Raw genomic sequence first — 18,891 nt, 5'->3', positions numbered from 1 at the left:
TTATTTCTAATAAATTATAATGATTTTTATATAACCCTACACAGCTAAGTTTTCCCTAAAAAAGAGAAGAGTGTAGGCCAGTGCTTTGCATCAATTTTTGAAGTGACAGATTCTTTTTTTACAACGAAATAGCTAATACTAGATCTCCAGCAAGATATTATCATAACTGCATATAACTTTCCAGCCCTTCAAAGTGTTGGTTAGACGGACATTGTCAATTCCTGCACTATCAGCACTCCCAAATTCCATTTTAAGTGAAATTATAAATCAATACTAATACAATCAACACATAATCTTTTTTATTGATTGTGTCTCTTCTTCATTCATGCAACAATTTTTGGCACTGACTAACTGAAAGATTATTTTTTAAATTATTTTAAATATAATGACTTTACTTACACAATTTTCCCATGCTTAAGGAGGTATAATCAACCAACCAAGCAAATAAACTAAGCATAAAAACCTTCTCCATTCTAATGTCCTAAAAATATCCTCAATTGCTTATACTGTTCTTCGTTAGAACTAGTTGATGTGTTTACTAACTGTATTCTATTTGTTCCAGATCACAAAATTTTACTTTCTTTTCTAACATTGAGACTATTCAGCGATTGTTCTTCTTTTTGCCTAGCCTATTTCATTCCATTGTGTGTAGTAAAAAAAGTGATAAAGCTAGAGAACTATTGGACTCCAGAGGAATTAGGCTAGGCTTTCCAGAATAGTTATTTATATAGCTTTCTAAGGTAGGCAACTAGGTCTACTTGTATAAATGAGATTTGAAAAGCATTTGAACAAAGATGTGGCTGAACTGAACCACTTTTCCTAACTTGTTATAGACAATTCAAAGAATTGCCAGTTTACTACATGTATCCTTATAGTGTAAGCATTACTATTTAAAGGTTTTCTATGGTCGCTTGCTTACTGATTTAACTACCAGTTCATAGAACTTTTAAGATGTTAATTTTGTAAAATTTAATGTTAGCTTAAGTTATTGTCTATAGGCCTGTGTGGTAATTGTCCCCAGGGTTATTATCTGGAAGACCCCTATTCTGTTTAAAATGCAATAAATTTATTCATGAGAGTGGAAAAAAGAAAGCCTAGTTACTATCCCGTTTTTCTTTCTCCTGAAATTGCTTTAGTTAAGAAAATCAAATGAAAATGGAATAATGGTGTAAAAATAAGAGGTGTGCACGTGTGTGTGTATCTGAGTGTTTATATCTACATTCTGTTTTATTTAGTACCTGAAGTATAGCAGGCATACAAGGAATATTCTTAGCATGAATCTACCAAAATTTTAGTATATATTTAGGGTTTGGTGTAGTTTCTATCTGTATGGTTTTCATAATCTAGTTATGCAAAATTACTTTCTCTTTTAAACCTAAGTTGATTTGTTTCTATTTTAAAACTTTTCTTTCTTATTGTGGTGAATTTATCTTTGCTTACATGCAGAAGGAAATTACTGGATGAGAAGAATGATACATATATAACAATGAACATATCTGCATAATTCAAGTCTGGCTATTCCATTGTTTCCTTTCATTGTACTTCAGCTCCTCTATGATATTCCATATCATCTAACCCCTTTAAGATGTAGTTTCAAAAATTGTGTGTGTGTGTGTGTGTGTGTGTGTGTGTGTGTTAATGGAAACAATCTTAGTAGAGATTACCCATTTTGTATGAGAATTAGGAAATTTGCTGAATAATCACTGGCAAACCGTGTTAATAAAACTGTTAGATTTAATCATTGCATTCAAAGGATATTTTAAGGAAGTTTTTACCTTTGAAAGCCTGGCCCTGTCCATTTCTAAGGAACTTAGTAAAATTGGTCAGAAAAGGAATATGGGAGAGGATCTGTGGTTCTCTCCACTGTTGGTGAAGTTGTTAAAAGCATGGAGTAGTTGGCCACCAGTTAGAGTGAGCAACTTTTTGGAGAGCTTGTTGGGAAACAGCACTACCAGATCAAAAATATACTTAATATTTAATGAGTAATTATGTACATCTGTGTTATTGCTACTGAATAATGACATTAATAGTTTTTAACACTAATTAATAGTAGGGCTAATAAGTGTGAAAAACTATAAAACATTTTTATATGTGTCTTTCTGTCCTCTGATATTGTGAATTTTATTGGATATTTGAATTTTGGGACTATGTTATTGTGTATTTTTAAGATATGTAAGTGTGAGACTTCAAAAAGTTAGTACATAATTAAACAGATATGACTCATATTTTTTAAATTTTTTTATGTTTATTTTTGAGAGAGAGAGACACACATACAGAGTGTGAGTGGGGATGGGCAGAGAGAGGAGGAGACACAGCACAGAGCCTGACGCGGGGCTCAGAACCACAAACTGTGAGATCATGACCTGAACTGAAGTCGATGTTAACCGTCTGAGTCACCCAGGCACTCCCTTAAAAAAATTATATTTATTTTTGAGAGAGAGAGAGAGATTACTCATATTTAATAGAAATAGCTCTGACATGTTTCTTTCTTTTTCTGTCTTTTTTTTTTTTTTTGAGAATTAAAATTGAATAAAGTCAGAAGTAAAATTCACTTTGACCTATGGTTCTGCTCTTACCAAGCCCATATTACATAGATTCCTAGTATTATGTTTTATCCAATGTGATGACATCAAACTAAATATCTTCTCAACAGAAATGTTGAGCCTAGGGGTGCCTGACTGAGTTGGTAGAGCATACAACTCTTGATCTTGGGATTATGAGTTCAAGCCCACATTGGGTGTAGAGATTACTTAAAAATAAAACCTTCAAGAAAAATATTGAGCATAGAATACAAAGGATTTTATTTAATATCTTTACCTAATAGGTTTTTAGATTTGTAGGAATTAGTTCTCATCTCTCTAAATATGTCCTTCCACTTTGTATCTAGAAGCTTCTTTTGGTAGACCAGCTGTTTGTCAATCAGTTCTTTTGCATCTGTGAATTCATCTCCGTGTCCAAAATATTCATCATTTTTAAACACTTCCAAGCACACTGGTTGTTAAATAATGTAAAACACTATCAAGGATAATGGTTTTAAAGCAGTGAGGTGACTTTACTTTATGAAATCAAGATTGGTTTCCAAATAATAATAAAGGTTTTAATAAAGGAATGAGAAAGTCCTGTTTAACTTGATTGCCCTTTCTAGTGACTTTTTTTTTTTTTTTTTTGGAAAATCTTAAATCCCCAATAATGTTTTCTCTGTATGGGGTTTTGTCCTAACCTACACAGAAATTCATGCAACTCAAATGGAGTCAGTCTATCTTTTTCTTGGTTCCTTATAGCTTTTTCAGAGTTCAGTAGCTTTGGAGAAACGTCATAAAAATTTGTTTTATTATAATCTTTTTCTTCATTCTTATCTGTCATATAAGACATTCTTAGGGAATGTCATTAGGGAAATTAGGGAAAGACATTCTTCTTGTCCCACACTTTGAAAATATGATTTTATAGAAGGCCAATATTCTCACGTCTTCTCTATGGCCAGCAGCAATGATATCCATCTTGTAGGTACATGTCTTAGGAGATTGTCTCCTTCCCTTTCTAGAAAATTTAAAAAAAAAGAAGAAAAGGAAAAAAAAACACCTCTGCCCATTTTGAGGGAACTGAAAAATGACCAAAAAGTTTCATTATGAAACTTCATTATCATAGTAAGCAAACCACATCTCCTTATAGCTACCTTGTGTACAAGGTATACAGGACATTTAGTAGGTAAGAAGTTTATAGGCTGGATTGACTTTTCCAAAATTTACATTTGCACTGTCTATTGAATATGCACATAGATGTGCAAAGTCTATTTTGTGCCTGGACAACGTGTCAACAATCTTTTGTTTTATGTCTTCTGAAGTTCCATTAAAACTTTTATAGAAATCAAGAAAATGATTTCAAACTCCATGTTTTGGGACACCTGGGTGGCTCAGTCAGTTAAGTGTCCCGCTCTTGATTTGGGCTCAGGTCATGATCTCACAATTAGGGAGTTCAAGCCCTGCATTGTGCTTGTCAGCACAGAGCCTTCTTGGACTTTTCTCTCTTCTTTTCTCTCTTCTTTTCTCTCTGCCCCTCCCCTCTCACACAGGTTCTCTCTCTCTCTCTCTCTCAAAAATAAACATTAAAAAAAAAGAAAGTTCAAACCCCATGTTTCAAATCAAAATACCTAAGAGCTAGGGGAAACATGTTTTGTTGCCATGATTCAATATGTCACCTGATATACTAGAGAAAGTATGGTCATTGGTTAAGATCTGACAGAATCAGCTCTACACTATGAAGGGACAAAACATTGGCTATCCAAATTTCCCCTTTTGTTTTCTCACAGCACTGCAATGTGCAATCTCCAAGTCAGGAACAAAACAATAATGGGAACAAACAGTAATGAATGTTTATTCTTATGGTATACTCCAATGCATTCAATGAGTGTTCATTTCAACTGAGCATTCGTGTCTTTTTTGGGGGGAGATTAAAAACAAACTTTTGGTTTTATAAAAACTTTCCTGCCTCATCCTAAACTTGTGAGATTCAACCTCCATATCCACATTCATACAACCTTCTTTCTCATGTGTGGTCCCAAATTTATTTCTGCATGTTGTACGAAATGCTCTACTTTGCTTACTTCTCCAATATGGTTTCATGAATTCTTCCATGTGTCTTTATTTTTTTTTAACGTTTATTTATTTTTGAGACAGACAGAGACAGAGCATGAACAGGGGAGGGGCAGAGAGAGAGGGAGACACAGAATCAGAAACAGGCTCCAGGCTCTGAGCTGTCAGCACAGAGCCCGACGTGGGGCTCGAACTCACTGACCGTGAGATCATGACCTGAGCCGAAGTCGGACGCTTAACCGACCGAGCCACCCAGGCGCCCCCTCCATGTGTCTTTAAAATAGCACAGTTGTTTGGCCTGTTTTAGTATTGTCATCTTATTATATTATTGTCATTCTCAGTTTCAGTAATGAATTGTTAGAAACATGGTCACAATATTTACAGTGTTAAGACTTGAAGTAGCACAAAGCACCATACAAATCAATCCATACAAAGCAATGGATACATACAAATGGATACATACCAAAATCAATCCAAAGTCAAAGAGGAAGACATGATCACAAGCAGTGAAACTGTTATCACTCAGAGGGATGCAACATTGGATGATCCGATACTGGGAAGTGCAAATAACGGATGCCAACATCAAGAGTCAGGGTGAAAAACAGCAGGAGTCGCTAAAGAAAATGGGTAATCAATGCTACATGAATTTGACACTGCAGATAGTATAGCTTCCAGCCTGTGTTCAGCCAGACTATCATACAGATTTTATAATTTTCTCCCAAACTTCTGAAGCATCTCTAAAGGCTGAGATCCTTTCATGAAGGATCTTTCCCAGCATTCGAAAACATAAAGCTAGGATAGTCCTGAGCAAACCTCGACAGTTACTTACCCTACCACTAATCCTTTCTCTGTTGCATACTAGGTGAATCATCTGGAGTAAATTACTTGTTCTTTGTGCTTCAGTTCCTTCATCTATAACTTGGAGATAATAATAATATCACATCATAATGTTTTATGTGATTGCATATCCAAATAAAACAAATAAGCACTTCGAACACAGTATGACATTTTAAAAGTTATATTTTGGCTATCATCATCATCATCACCTTACTTTACTTAGAAACACTAAGGATGGAATTTTCTGTCTGCCTAGCTTCATTCCCTACCCTCATCCCAGATACTTATAAAATCTTCTTTCTTATTTACTGCTCAGTCATTTCATTGCCTTTGAAAAGTTCTAACTGATCACTAATCTATTATTGGTTCATCAACTTTAATCTACCCTTTTTAACCTATTACTGTGTTTAACGCAGCGCCAGTAAGATACTTACTTAGTTCCTACATTTTCTACTATCTTCTTTTCCGTTTCCTTACTTTATGGTGGTTGTAAATTTGGCTCACCAAATGTGGTGAATTATTTTTTTTTAATTCAAAGCAAGAAAATGTCAAATAACTTTGAGGCTGCTATGCTACACTTTTGAAACCAAGATTTGCTGAATAAGTTCTGTTGAATCCAAAGGACAGTTGGTTATGTATGTTTTTGTGTGCTCTTAGGTGCCAGTATTTCTCTCTTAGCAATAAACGCCTGAAAATATTTAGATTGTTTTTTTTTTTCAATGTAATACAAATCTGAAAAGTTTTGCTGATTTTTTGGTTAATTTACTGTGAAAATATTAAATGCGGTTATGTTGTTCGTCTCACTGTCTTACTCAACCTTGACCTTCATCTTCTTCCACAAGGAAATCCTAATTTCCTGAGTGCATTGAACCCTTTATTTTTGCAAGTATTTGCAGAGTGAACTGTGTCTGATGACCTGTCTCCCAAGAGTTAGAGCAATGCTAGGAACTGATTTACACAGTTTACACAACATTCATCAGAAAATAGTCTTCTGTAACCTTACTGGCCTTATGCTTTTGTGATACATTAATAGCAAAGCAAGTGCTCATATTTTTGCAAAAAAGAAAGAAAATTTATTTTAGTTATGTTCCAAATATTTCAGAAAGAGATAATGTTTAAGAGGCAATTTAAAAAATCATATTATTATGCTTTAACAAATCTGACTGAACATTTAAATGATACATTATTATGCAGAAAGTTAAACAGGTTCTTGATAATTACAGGCCCAGAATTAATAATTATATGGAGTGATTGTTTAAGTAGTGTCTAGAAAATATAACTTTCTAAAATTATGATAAAAGAAAAACCATCCGGAGGGTTTACAAATTAATTCACATAGTTCATGTCCCATCTGGAAACACTTATGCAGTTAAAATGAAAAACATTTCACAATCTATTTCTCCATCTTGTTTGTTGACTTGCCTTTTGGACAATAAAGTTAGAAACATCAAGACTTCCACCAAAGGTCTTAGTGTACTCAGATTAATTATTTTAAAATCATGAGACGAAAGTCACGTTTTCCTTTTCCATAGATTTGGATTTAGTTTCATTAAATGTACCTGTTTGTATCTTTGAGTATTTTACATTGACAGAGTGTCTTCCACAAAACATCATTGTTTAGGGCATTTTTTCCCCCAAATGTGACACTCACCCTTTTGTGACATTTGTGTTACTCTGTAAGCTCTCCATGGTGATAGGCAAAGCAAATTCACTGAGACAAACAGAAAACAGAAAATCACACACTTTGTGTAGATTTGACAAAATATTTGGCATTTCAAATATAAGTAGAAATGTCATAGAAAACCTGAAAAACAAATATTGTTTTAATAAAAATTTCTTTCTAGAGAGTATAGAATCATTTCATTTTCCAAAAGTATCTTCTTTCTGGAATATCATTCTGGGAATCATTCTGTCATTCTGCTTGAAGATTTCCTTTCACACCTCTCCATCTTCTCTTAAGAAGTTAATCTCCTTGAATCTTTGGATTTTTTGTCTTAAAAAATTTTTTTGTGAGTTTTTCAAGAATTCTTCCCAACAGATTATAGTAATCTATGTATGGTCAGACTCTGGGTTGGGGGGGTGGGGATTAGGTATATATCTTCCGTTGCTACTTTGTCTTTTTGTTATAGGTTAAAGAAGAATATAAAGGTGAAATTGAGCACCTTTGTGTTATATTATGTAAAAGTTATAAACACATTTGTGCAATAGTGTATGTAGAATTCAGATTCTAAAGTTAAAATCTGCCTCCTTCAGATAATGCAGGCACTTTGTGACCTTAATTCATCAATAGCACAAATATAATTAACATAAAATAAACTGGCAATGTTACAAAGTGAACTTAGGTAATTCATCAGTTGGTTGGAATAATGTTTTGTGTCCAATGTTTAATGTTAGTTAAAATAACATTAACATTTATTCTTGTCACAGTTATTATTTTTCTGATCCAACACTTATCATTCATACAGACTTTTGATTATTTAAATGAAGGCTGCTGTCAAACAAGAAAATAATCCAGACTATTTTCAAATTAAAAAAGGAAATAAGAGGGGCACTTGGGTGGCTCAGTCGGTTAGGCGTCCTACTTCAGCTCAGGTCATGATCTCACGGTTTGTGAGTTCAAGCCCCACATCAGGCTCTGTGCTGATGGCTGGGAGCCTGGAGCCTGCTTTGGATTCTGTGTCTCCCTTTCTCTCTGCCCCTCCCTGGCTCACTCTCTGTCTCTCTCTCTCAAAAATAAATAAACAATAAAAAAATTTAAAAAAGGAAATAAGAAACATTGACTTTCTTGCTTTCATATATATTATCTTAATTACTTATCACAAGACGCTGAAGCCTCAGTCATTTTATCTCTATGTGTATGGGGCTTTTGATACTCAAAAGGTTAAGTAGTTTGTTCAAGGTAACAATTGTGAAGTTAGAGTGGCAGGGTTAAATCCATGCCTTTAGACCCTAAGACTTATTTCTGAAGTCTTCTTGCTTCGCTGCATAGTTTGGCCTCAATTGTCATAATTAATGTAACACCTTGACGTTTCAACATATCTTAAAATATTATGGTGTAACATCCTTCTCATTCTTCAGCTCTAATTTTCTTTACCTTTTAGTTAAGATTTTAGAGTGTGTGATTTAAAAACCAAAGAGTTCCAAAGATTGTGCAATGAATGGACAGCATGATACAAATTTTAGTTTATAATTTAAATCCATTCTAGAAGATGGGGATAATTAGACAGTCATTCAGTCAACATATTGTGCATCCACTCTATGGTATATAATTTTGTGTTATACCTGTGGATACAATTGTGATTAGAAAGATAAAACAATTTATTCTCTTGGAGTATAATTTCTAGAGGGAGACACAGACAGTAGACAAGCAATATTAACAAAATATATACTGTAGATAAGTGCTGATGAGAAAAATAATGCAGGAAAAGTAATAGAGAAAGAGTCAGAATGGGGAAAATGTGGTTGCAATTTCAGATATGGTGACTCAGAAAAACTATGAGAAGGTACCATTTGAAAGAGGGACTGAAAGAGGGTATCAAGTAAGCCATGCATCTGCCTTTTGGAAGAGCATTCCAGGCGAAGGGAACAGCAAATGCAAAGATTCTGAGCCTGGAACGTCTTTGACATATTCAAAGAATGGAGCAGGACAACTCAGTGGAATTAACTGAATGAAGGGGAGAATAGGAAATGGTGCCATGGAGATGCTGATGTTATAGTGCCTTGCAGACCTTTGAAAGACTGGTTTTTACTGTCATTGAGATAGAAGACATTGGATGCCTTTCATCAATGAGTCATATCATCTGAATTATATTTGAAAATAATCTCTCTTCCCTGTTGTATATAGAGGGAAGGGGGGTGAGGATCAAAGTGGGGAGATCAGTTAGGGGGCTACTAAAAAAATGGATGGCTCCAACCACTTTGGTGTAGTTGAAGTGATGGGCATATACCAGCTTTAGAAGGCAGAGCCCACAAGATGTCCTGGTGGATAAAGTGTGGCATGTGAAAGAGAGGAATCAACGTGACTCATAAATTTTTGGCAAGAATACCTCAAAGAATGTTGTTGTTGTTGTTTACTGAAATGGGAAAACAGAGGGAAGAAGTGTTTGTTTGCAGGGTGGAGGGAGAAACAGGATATGATGAGGATCTCAGTTTTTAACATGTAATACTTGAAACCTTTTTAAGCATTCATTGGAGATTAAAGGGATGTTAAACCTATACTGATATAGGTAATTCAGCTCTAAGGCATTTGGTCTAAGCAGAGTGCGATTATCATCATCATTCAAAAACAAATATTTATTAAGGATTTTTCATTTGTCAAACCTAGTAGTACTACATGTTGGGTTAAAACATTAATAAGACATAAGATTAATAAGATTTCAAGGCACATAATGTTACGTATAGTACATGTTATGGGTGATTGAGTTATATAGTGCTCACAAACATCAAACCTTGGAAATAAGAATACTTGATCCATCATCATACTGTTACACCATGCCTAAGTTTTATTCAATTGGCCATCCTCTTGAAGGGGATGTGGTTTTTTTCGTAGCTTGGCCTTCTGAAAGTTCTGTTATGGTACGCTATGATAAAGAAGGCTATACTTACAGCTTTTATTGGCATTTAATATCCATTGTTCTTTTCCTTTCATCTTATTTATAAAATTCAAGTGGTGAGTTGTATCCTGAAGGGTGCTGCTATCACAGTATAGTAAGCACAGGGTGGTTGGTGTTGATGATTTCTGAGCTAGACACGAATACCTGAAAGGTGAATTAATCACTAGACTTTTTTTGTTCTGTCTTTGAGTGTAATGTACTTTTTCTACTGATGTTTTGACATCTGGTATTCTTCTCTTAATAACTCTGCATGGGGTTTTTGATGGACTTATGAAGGCACTGAGTAAAGTAAATACATTTCTAATAATGCAACTACCCAGACAAAGGCAGGAGTTTTTTGGTTTCTTTCTTTTTCTTTCTTTCTTTCTTTCTTTCTTTCTTTCTTTCTTTCTTTCTTTCTTTCTTTTGTTCTTTTTTCTTTCTTTCTTTCTTTCTTTCCTTCTTTCCTTCTCTCTCTCTCTCTCTCTCTCTCTCTCTCTGTCTCTCTCTCTCTCTTGTTAGTGTTTTAGGTCTTTAGGATACATTTGAGAATGTATTATACCTGCCATCTTTCCCATTATAGAAGACTGCTGTGCTGAACATTGGTGCTTGATACTCAAACACAGCATCTTTCCTTTGAGTCAAAGAAGAGAGCAAATAGCCCTCTGTTCAGGGAACCGGGTAGCACTAACCACTCTCCACATTCAAATAGTAAAAGTAATTTAAGCTATCTGAGACCCAACACTATGTTAGTAGTGTCCCCTGGAGAACAAAGCAGTTAAAGCAAAATTTCATGTAGTTTTCTTTTCATGATTTCAGCTCCTTCCGAGAAATATACCTAGAGTTATGCAGGAATATTTCAAAACGGTTTCATTGACAGTGTGCTAGCAGAGTTCTGTATCAAATAACAACTGTGAAGTCTCATCTGGCAATCTGAGAAGAGCTATGATTTAGGTTACAGCATAGGGACTCACTTGTAAGAATTTTCATATTCAGAATAATCTTTGTATGACGTTTGTAAAAAACCTAAAAGTATGAAGTTTGAATAGACACAAGTAACCCTGGAAAACCTGGATATTTATGTATTTTGAAAGTGAGTTAACAGTGTGGAAGACAACCAAATGTAGTAACCTCCATCCTAAAATAACAATCAACGTGTATGATCTACACAGTGGAAAAAGATGTCAATTAGAAATGCATTTCTTTGTTTTTAACTAAAAAATTTCCCATCCTCATATTACACTTGCACTGCTTATGCACATATCCATAAAAATCGAAGTCACTGGGTTTTTTTTGTCCTTTAAAATTTTGTATAAATGGCATCATAAAGATCCCTTTGCCACTTACATTTTTAAAAAATCTAATGTTAGGTTTTTGAGAAGAAGTCCTACTTATGGAAGTTAGGTCTTCACGGCTTTTCCAGAAACCTGTGAAGAAAAGAGGCATTGACAGTCATGGACAATTTCTGAACTCTGCTCCAATACCTTGGCATGCTGCTGTGTGGGCCACTATATATTCTAATGCTTCACAGAAGTGTTTTGGGTAGAGTTGGTCTACCATAGGGAAGGAATAGAATCTGGAATCTTGGAACAAGGACAGAAATGAGATAGTACAAAGAACAAGGAACATGGATGGTATGGAACTCACAAGATTATTTTAACAGAACCAAAAAAAAATGCAGTTTTAGTACAGAAGCTTTTATGAGCTTTTTCTTTTTCTTAGCTCTATCTGTTTTATGCTGCTATGGGGTATAGTAATACTGAATGCTTATTTTCCATCTATGTATAACAGGCTCTATTCATGCAAACCCTTCAAGGATCAAACTTCCTGATCTCCTTAAGCCATTCAATATGAATATAAATCCAGTGAATATCCTCACTCTTTTAGATCTTCCACTAAATAAATGGTGCGCATATGTGGCTGTTCATCAGAATTAACTGGGAATCTTTATAAAAATACATACTTTTATGAACTCAACCTTAGAAATTTTAATAAAGAACCTACAGAACAGAGGAATTGTATTTTTTTATTAAAAAATCCCTTGGTGATTGAAAAAGCATTTCAGTTGAGACACCACTTCCTTAAGCATATAGCTTAATTTTTTAAATAGAGTATTCCCTAGTGGGAATTGTCAAAGAATTAACCTAAAAAAGTGATATGAGTTGAAAAAATAAAATTTTCCCTGAAATCTTAGGCCAGAATTAAGTTAGGTTGCTTCAACCATTTGCATCCTAAAAGCATATTTAATCAAGAAAGGTACAAACACCACTGACATCCCTGAATAGCAAACTGATTTAAACCTCAGAAAATATAAAATCTTTTACCTGTGGACTAGAAAACCTGAACAATAAGTTATCTTATTCATTGTGTGTGCATAGGATATTTAGCGCATTATGATAATCATGCTTTATGAATCCAGGCCCTCGTAAGACTTCACAATCTGTTATGCTAAGTGCAACTTATGGCTTTTCTGTTGTATTTCCAGCACAGTGATGCGGTCCATGACCTTCTTCTGGATGTGATCACGTGGGTTGGAATTTTGCTGTCCCTTGTTTGTCTCCTGATTTGCATCTTCACATTTTGCTTTTTCCGTGGGCTCCAGAGTGACCGTAACACCATCCACAAGAACCTCTGCATCAGCCTTTTTGTAGCTGAACTGCTCTTCCTGATTGGGATCAATCGAACGGACCAACCAGTAAGCAGCTTCCACTGATGTTAGGAAAAAATGTCTCCATCTCCAGCTTTCTAATACCCAAAATATTCTTGTTTGAAAGTATCCTCTCTTCTGGTTGTCTAAGATAATTATTAATTTTCAGATCTTACTCAGTTTCCCTTTTTCATACCCCATTGTTGTAAAGAGGCAGTGAATGTTAGGGATGTATGAATGTGCATTTCTTGAGAAATTCTGTTCATAACCTTGCAATTCTAAGGAACTGTATCTCCTCATTAGTTTGTATGTGTGGGTGTTTGTTTCATTTTGTTTTTATCAGAGCAGAATATTGATGAATGTTAAATAAAATCATGTGGGGCATTGAAGAATATCTCTCCTGATAGATACAATTGTTATTTTTCAAAGTTTATCACATACTCTTTTTTTTTAAGTTTATTTATTTATTTATTTTAGTAATCTTTACACCCAGTGTGGGGCTCCAACCCACAACCCTCATAAGAGTTGTATGCTTTCCTGACTGAGCCAGCCAGGTGCCCCCATCATATACTTAAAAAAAAAATCAGTTTATATCACATTAAAAACTTCATGTATAAAATGAGTTTTTTTAATTGAACTATTTGGAAAATAGTTTAAACCGTAGGTCATTTTTAGAATTTATAAACTCTTCCCAAATTTTGTTTGACACACATTTGTGCAAGTTCTGTTTTTACATCTTTAATGCCAGCTTTGTACTTTACTACTAACTATGTTCGGTCATCAGAAAATGAAAGAGAGGAAGGGAAGAAGTAGAAAAAGTAAAAGGGGGAAAGGAACTGCACCAGCCAACTGTTTTGGGTGAAACCAAACAGAAAACGTGAATAACAGATAGTATCTAATTATTCAACAGACTCTATGCCTGCTTATACTTTTTGTGAGGCCCGTTCTATTTACTTAGGATTCATGCACATAGCGCAGGTTTGCTTCATGACTAAACTGCAATTGAGAAAAAAAAACTTCCATTTTTTTAGAAGATGTGTAGGCATAATAAATAATTCATTCCCTTAATGCTGTTCTCTGGTATGTGTCCATAAGTATGGAGTACTTTATAATAAAAATGCAGTTGGATTCATGTTTGTGATTACACATTCATGATTAATGGTTGTAAAGGGTACAATTATGGTGATTTTACTTTTAATTGGTTATCATACACAAATGTGACAGCTTTTCCCATAAATGCATACATATGAATAAGCAATCAAAGTGCACATTGCTTTCCCAAAAGAGTTAAGTCTTCTGATAACAAAAATTAATAGTTGAGGTTCTAACTCTAAAAAGCAAGAAATGGAAAACTGTGCTATTTCCAAGAAGAAATCATTTCATTCTCTTGTTAACCTGCAATTCGAATGCTGTGTGATTTCTTTTCATTTAGAAACCTTATTCATACTTTTGTTTCCTAATGTACATGTGGTATGACAAACTTCACCACACGTTGTGTGCCGCACAAACTAACTTCTGACAAGTAGCCTAGAGAACAAAGATTGATATGAAAAAGTTGAGTAGAGTGCATCTTAGCCCAACTTGTCTTTCTTCTTGTTGCTGGATAAGTGTCCTCTTCCTGCCTTTTCTACGGTGAGTAGGCTCGGGTTTGTCTCTAGCCTGGTGACGTGAGACATCCTCATCGCCATCTCTCTTACTTGGTGAAACTGACTTGGCCTTTGTCTCTGTCTCAAGGATCATACTTATCATTGAATCTGTAATAATCTGATGATTTCTATAAATTTGTTGCCTTTTTCTAGTAGGAGCTATAGATTTTTAACTAGAATTTCTTAAATTAAAAATAAAGACTGCTGCTTCCCCAAGGAGTGAGAATTCCAGAACTCACATAAGAAAACTAATATATGGTCAGCTGAAACTCGTAGTGCCTTAGAGAATATGCCAAGGTAGGGGCTGGCTGTCTTCTAGGCCAACATTTTTTACAATAACAGAAAGAAAGAAAGAAAGAAAGAAAGAAAGAAAGAAAGAAAGAAAGAAAGAAAGAAAGGAAGGAAGGAAGAAAGAAAGAGAAAGAAAGAAAGAAAGAAAGAAAGAAAGAAAGAAAGAAAGAAAGAAATAGAGGGAAAGAAAGTACTCTGGAGCCTTCTATTTTATTTTATTTTAAACCTACTTTTATACTTTTTAGTATGAACTTCCCAATGCCACCTTAAATCCTTTCTGAAATCAAGCAGGGAAGAAATAAACAAGCAAATAATAAAAATGAATTGGTGATCCCATCACAAAATACTATAATTATTTTATTTTTATTTTTTAATCATTATTTATTTTGAGAGAGACAGCAAGCATGAGCAGGGGAGGAGCAGAGAGAGAGGGAGAGAGAGAATCCCAAGCAGGCCCCATGCCATCAGCACAGAGCCTGCTGCAGGGTTGCAACCTAGGAACTAGGAGATCGTGACCTGAGCTGAGACTGAGTCAGATGCTCAACCAACTGAGCCATCCAGGTGCCCCTCGTTTTGAATTTTACGAGCTTTTATTCTCCTTGGTTTTAATGTTTCTCTTTCATTTACAATTGAAGAATTTAATATGTTAGAACACCCATGATTAAGGCCAAGAAAAATAATTCATAGTTGTATTTTTAAAACGTTAATCTCAGAAATAATTTTCAATAACTAGGCTCTTATTAGAACTTTTTCCTAAATTTTATTATTTTTCCTTATAATACTATGCTGTCATCTGTAAGACATTATTAGCAGAATGTTAGATATAGTTTTGAAAGGTAGGTTATACTTAATTAGGTTTTAATATCTGAAATTTAAGAATCTTATTTAGGTTATTTTTTGGCAGACCTATTGTATTACCGCAGTCTTGATAAAAATTTTTTAAGTTTATTTTTATTCACTTTGAGAGAGAGAGAGAGGGAAACAGGATCCCAAGCAGGCTCCATGCCATCAGCACAGAGCCCTATGCGGAGCTCGAACTCACAAACCATGAGATCATGACCTGAGCCGAAATCAAGAACCAGACGTTTAACTGACTGAGCCACCCGGGCGCCCTGATAAATATTTATTTTGATGTTATGGTAGTTGATGATATTTCGTTTGGTTGTCATTCAAATCATTTGTTCTCTTTCCTAGATTGCCTGTGCAGTTTTTGCTGCCCTACTACATTTCTTCTTCTTGGCGGCCTTCACCTGGATGTTCCTGGAGGGAGTGCAACTCTATATCATGCTGGTGGAGGTTTTTGAGAGTGAGCATTCACGGAGGAAATACTTTTACCTGGTTGGCTATGGGATGCCTGCGCTCATAGTGGCTGTGTCCGCGGCGGTAGACTACAGAAGTTATGGAACAGATAAAGTGTGAGTTTATGTTTTCTTTCCTTTTCTTTTTCTTTTCTCTTTTGAAATCTAGTTCAAATAAATGCCTTGTATTTTCTTGGAAGCTAAGGTCTTTATGTCACCTCATAGCAATAGATGTTTGAACTGGAGAAGCAAATGGGGGTAATTCAATTCATGAGTATACTTTTGTTATGAGGTAGAAAGAGGAAAAAACCTTGAGATTCAGTATGATTCTGTTAGAAAAGAACTTAATTGTCCCACAACTACATCATACCCTTGAGTAATTATAAGAAGATGATTGTTTTAATATCTTTCAGAACATTGAGACATTTGTCAAATGTAGAACTAGCTATGTCAGAAACTGTGTATTCAGAGGACAGTGTAGTCCCTGATATTAATGGCTTCTGTTCTTCCTTACCTGTCAGCTCTAGTTACTGGAAATAAATTTATATCATTAACAGAAAGAGAGACAATAGGAACAGGGGCAGCTTGTATTTTTCCCTTTTTTTTCCCTAGGTGAGTAATGGGTCATAGAGATGAATTTTGGTTTCAGTATATGTTCAAATTGGTGAGACATACATGTAGAGATGTCCAACATACTGGAAAGGAATTCAGTGAAAAATATTTTTGTAATCCACATCAATATAACAGTTGGAGCCCTGAGCATGAATGAAAGTTTCAATAGAAAAACATTAGAAAGAAGACCAAGATAGATCTCTGATGAATACCCACATTTAGGACATAGATTGAGGCGGGAAAATAAAAATAGAGAAAGGCGAGAGGTGACCAGAGCCTTGAAAGAGAATCATGAGGAAAATGAGAAGGCAGTTTCAGGATGGTGTTTCAGAACACCATCTGTAGTGTTCTATATCAAAGATAATTCAAGTAGGATAAGCACTGAGGAAAAATGATTTGTCCTTTGCAACAATTATTTTGCTAGCGCTGGAAGCAGAAACCAAATTGTAAGATTCAAAGAGAGAAGTCAATAGCAAGAAAGTAGAGTTTTCAAGTATTACCTGCACCCTGAAAAAGTTTGAGAAATAATGAAAGGATTAACTCATGATAACAGTAGTGAAGAAGAATTTTTAAAAATAATGTCCGAAGAATGTCTAGGGTGGGAAGAATCAAGTTGATAGGAGGAGACTAATAGAGAGAAAATATCTTATGCTTCATTTGTATTTAATATAGAGAGAGGCTGAATGAAAAGGAAAGGTCCTGGGGGATAGAAAGGCATAAGATTGTACATAAGATTAGGAAAACCTTATTTAATAATGAAAGTGGCATTGGAATTCACGTGGTCCAAGACATTAATTTTACAGATGAAAAAAAATCAAAGATCAGATAATTAATTGCCAGGCCCATGATGCTAGAGCTAGTTAGTGGCAGATGTGTGTGATAAAACAGGTCAGATTTATTTCCACTAAACTAGGATGTTTTGGGAAGAGTAAAATGACCCCTCTCTTCTGAGATGAGTATAAAGGAAAGAAAAGGTAAGGTAAATTTCGAAGTGGAAGAACTTTTCCATCAAGCAGAAGAACCTGACTTCGGCTGAGTGAATAGGTGAGGTCATTTGGAGAGGACAGGAGATTTGAAAAGCCTTGAAATGAGCACTATGGAAAATGTGTTAAGGAGCCAATTAGACATTAATAAGATTTCCAAGCAGTAGTGAAGGCTCAGATGAGGTTAGATAACATCAATTTGTACAGAAGTTAATAAGCCAAATTTCATGACTTGCCACCAGCAATCAGCAGCCTGAATATGCTGGCAATAAAGCAGCTCACTTCCCAGAAGAGAGAATTCATAAGGAGAGAAGACAAGCAGAAGTGTTACTGGGAGCATAGTTAAAGTGGAATACATGTCTGTTCCGAGGCATGAACACTGTGATTGAAAGAAGACTGTCTCACTTCTGTTGATTGTCCCCCCTCCCCCCCACCCCCGCCCAGAGTACGGTGAAGGCTATATGAGGCCATTTGTCTAAATGCAACAATAATAATTTCTTAACCTGACCTTTATGAATTGTGGTCAAGTCTGAGTTCATTTTGTAGATCCCAGTGACCACTGTAGAACAAATTAGGATCAAAGACATTAAAAATGTTTGCCTCTAAAGACCTCTTAGGGGTGGGGGGATTAAATCAAAAGTTTGTTGTTGTTGTTGTTGTTTTTAATAACACCTTTATTGATATAATCCACATACCATAAAATTCACTCTTTCAAAGTGTATGCTTCAGTAGATTTTAGTACATTCACAGTTATACACCCATCACCACCGTCTAATTTTATTACGTTTTCATCAACTTAAAAAGGAACTCTCTAGCAGTCACTACACTTAGGCCATCGGATTTTATACTTTAATTAATGTACATCCCCTCTCAGATATTAAATTGAGTGATATGTAATTATTTGTGACCTTATAGCATTCGAATATTCTTCTCAATAATTTCATTTTACTCTCTTGCAGTTCCTGATTTGCTTTTATTTTATTTATTTTTTTCTTTTTAGATATTTCCAAATTTTCCTGTTACTAAACTGACTCAGACTTGCTTGCTTTGTGTTTTAGTCATTTATTTTGAGACAGATGTCATTTTCTGGATAGTAGGAATCTATCTTTTCTTAGAATCAATAATATGTAAGTCTCTTGTGACTGTTCAATCTTTGGCCATCATTGCTTTAATTTCCTGCACCATAACTGGAAGCTCTCATTTACTGACATTATTACTGTGTGGGAATAGAGGCTAATTTACTTCCCAGGCACTGATTTAAAATAAGCCTTGATAATAGTTCGGTTCCACAATTATGATTTTTCCCAACACAAAGAGCAACAAAGCAGATATAGAGAAAAGGAAGGATAGATGAAAGAGGGAGAGAGGAGAATAAGGAAAATTGCTTAAAATTCTA

General features: G+C 34.9%; 1 protein-coding gene across 33 annotated transcripts in view; it reads left to right on the top strand.

Annotated features, from left to right (window-relative positions):
- Positions 1 to 18,891, top strand: part of ADGRL3 (adhesion G protein-coupled receptor L3) — an 813,483-nt gene that overhangs the window by 709,063 nt on the left and 85,529 nt on the right. For all 33 annotated transcript variants that reach the window (XM_053901514.1, XM_053901520.1, XM_053901521.1 and 30 more), the window contains 2 exons: positions 12,504 to 12,713; positions 15,797 to 16,017. In XM_053901514.1, the coding sequence (XP_053757489.1) occupies positions 12,504 to 12,713; positions 15,797 to 16,017 (431 nt within the window). The remainder of the gene's footprint in view (positions 1 to 12,503; positions 12,714 to 15,796; positions 16,018 to 18,891) is intronic.

The sequence above is a fragment of the Panthera pardus genome, unplaced genomic scaffold (assembly GCF_024362965.1).
Source record: "Panthera pardus isolate Hobbes unplaced genomic scaffold, ASM2436296v1 HiC_scaffold_13, whole genome shotgun sequence".
NCBI classification, from domain to species: domain Eukaryota; kingdom Metazoa; phylum Chordata; class Mammalia; order Carnivora; family Felidae; genus Panthera; species Panthera pardus.
Note: the sequence above shows the minus strand (reverse complement) of the source record. Positions and strands in the feature narration are given on the sequence as shown.